This window comes from Aquarana catesbeiana, linkage group LG04, assembly GCF_042186555.1.
Source record: "Aquarana catesbeiana isolate 2022-GZ linkage group LG04, ASM4218655v1, whole genome shotgun sequence".
Classification (NCBI taxonomy): domain Eukaryota; kingdom Metazoa; phylum Chordata; class Amphibia; order Anura; family Ranidae; genus Aquarana; species Aquarana catesbeiana.
Window position 1 is genome coordinate 422,673,526 of NC_133327.1, and position 2,513 is coordinate 422,676,038.

General features: G+C 46.6%; 1 protein-coding gene across 1 annotated transcript in view; it reads left to right on the forward strand.

The window, feature by feature from the left end:
• Positions 1-297: 297 nt before the first annotated feature.
• Positions 298-2,513, forward strand: part of ARFGEF3 (ARFGEF family member 3) — a 187,563-nt gene continuing 185,347 nt past the window's right edge. The window contains exon 1 of the mRNA XM_073627360.1: positions 298-672. Within this exon, the coding sequence (XP_073483461.1) occupies positions 588-672 (85 nt within the window). The 5' untranslated portion in view covers positions 298-587. The remainder of the gene's footprint in view (positions 673-2,513) is intronic.

Genomic DNA, 2,513 nt, shown 5'->3' on the forward strand with positions numbered 1-2,513 from the left:
CACTGCACCAGCGATCTACTGATCGCAGTCGCCATACATAGCAGGACCCAATGCAAAAAAATAATAAATGCACATTTTTTTCTTTTTTCAACAGGTGCATTTTTTTTTCTTCCAGGTGGACTATGCCTTTAATCCTATGAAAAGATGCAAGTGTCTGCTGACTTGTACCCACACGATGAGCTGTGGCAGGCTGAGCAGGTGACAGGTCTGAGAGGTGTACTGCGCATGCTCGCTCTCACACCTGTCACCCAGCCAATGCATGCTCATTCCACCCACAGGAAATCCCAGGCCGGATTTTCCCACCCTCCATTCTTCTCGATTTGTGTTGGGCTAAGGTCGGAAATGAGGATCGTGTAATAGAATAATTAGTGGTGGGGAATCTCTCCTCCTCCTCCCTGATCCCTCCTCTGCCACTCATAGAGAGGGAGGAAGGCAGGCAGAGATCTCCCCTATGGAGACATGAGATGATTCATCAGCAGTGGGATGCTGCGCACTGAGCCCCTGGAGGAGAGGGGGCTGAGACAACATTAAATCTTGGCCTCGGCTCCCATCTGATTCCAGCATTGTCACCTTCTACTCCTCGAATCATGGAAGACATCCTGAGGAAGCTGCAGAAGGAAGCCACTGGTAATAAATACAAGGCGATCAGGGATCACTGTGCTATGGCCATTGGTAAGGATAGAGTGCTGCACCTGTGCTGGGGACACCCCTCCCTCATCCATCCATCCATCCATCCCTCATTACTCTGATCATGGCTCCATTCTCTCTATACTAGTGTGATTGATGAGATCTCATGCATGCTTCCTTCTCTGCCTGGTGACAGATGTGACTTGTTTACATGTGATGTTGTTTGTATTCCTGGGCTGCAGGTGACATTAGCAGCCTGGCCATACACACTGACTGACATCCTCATAATATTTATATTTTTATATACTAAACTTTCACAGCTAAACTCCAGGCAGACTGATCCACACAGCTGACATCCTTTACCTCCCAAAGGATTTGTAATCCTGTCCATCCAGTCCTGACATTCACATAGCTCTGCCTGACAGTAGAGCCAGGATGGTGACCTGACTTCTGCAGTTAAGCCATAGAGCCAGGTCCTGTGATTGGACAATGACTTAGAAAGAGCAGCCTGTCACTCTGCTATGTAATTTCAGAACACCTGATTGGCTCCTGCTTGCTGCCCCTCCCTCTTCTAGTATGAGCTTGACTGTATGAGGGATTAAAATGTCAATGTTAACTTTTTGTCTTAAAGTGATTGTAAACCTCCAGACATGAAATCTGAACAAAGCATCGCCCTCTATAGTGTGTACTTGTCTTAAAGCGGACCTTCAGTCATTTTTTTTTTTTTTCAACTTTCCATCTTCTGCCCTTCTTGTTTTAACTTTGGATAGTAAAACATTTTTCTTTCTGCCAGTAAATACCTTCTACAGCCCACTTCATGTTTCTTGTCTGGTCATTGGCCTAGATCAAGGGATCTCAAACTGGTCGGCCCTCCAGCTGTTGCAAAACTACAAGTCCCATCATGCCTCAGCCTGTGGGAGTCATGCTTGTAACTGTCAACCTTGCAATGCCTCATGGGACTTGTAGTTTTGCAACAGCTGGAGGGCCGCCAGTTTGAGACCCTTGGTCTAGGCTAATGACATCATGCACAGCTCTCTCTCACACACGTGAGCACGTGAGAGTTTTCCAGGAAGGGAGGGGGGTGAGTCATAAGAGGGTCAATGAGAGCTGCAGAGCTGGAGGTGTGTGTCTGTGTAAATCCAGAGAAAAGGCAGCAGCTTCAGCTGTCCACAGTTAAAATGGTTGCAGCCAGACTCAGTGGAGGGAGATTTCTGCAGCATATTTGGCAAGTACAGAATCACAGTATATATAAAATATTATGCAAAGTGGTTGGAGGGAAGTTTCAGAATGGAAAAGATGTTTTTATTACAATTTTATGTGAGCAGACTGCAGTTCCTCTTTAAATAATAGCACTAATGCCGCGTACACACGAGCGGACTTCTCGTCGGACTGAACTCCGACAGTCTTTCCAACCGAGTTCCTAAAACGGACTTGCCTACACACAATCACACCAAAGTCCGATTGTTTTGAACGTGATGATGTACGACTGGACTAGAATGAGGAAGTTCACAGCCAGTAGCTGCCCTTGCGTAGTTTTCGGTCCGTCGGACTAGCATACAGACGAACGGATTTTTCAATAGGAATCGAGTCCATCGGAAAGATTTGAGACTTGTTCTATTTTTAAGGTCCGTCAGATTTTAAGACAGAAAAGGTCCAATGAAGCCCACACATGATCGAATTGTCCGATGGATTCGTTCCGTCGGACCTTTGATGCCGAAAAGTCCGGTCGTGTGTACCGTACGCGGCATAAGAAGCTGATTTACTAAAGGCAAATAGACTGTGCACTCTGCAAGTGACACTTGCTCCAGAGCTCAGTAAATGAGGTAAAGCCTCACTTTGCAAAGAATACCCAATCACATGCAAGGAAAAGGGGGGGGGGGGGGAGC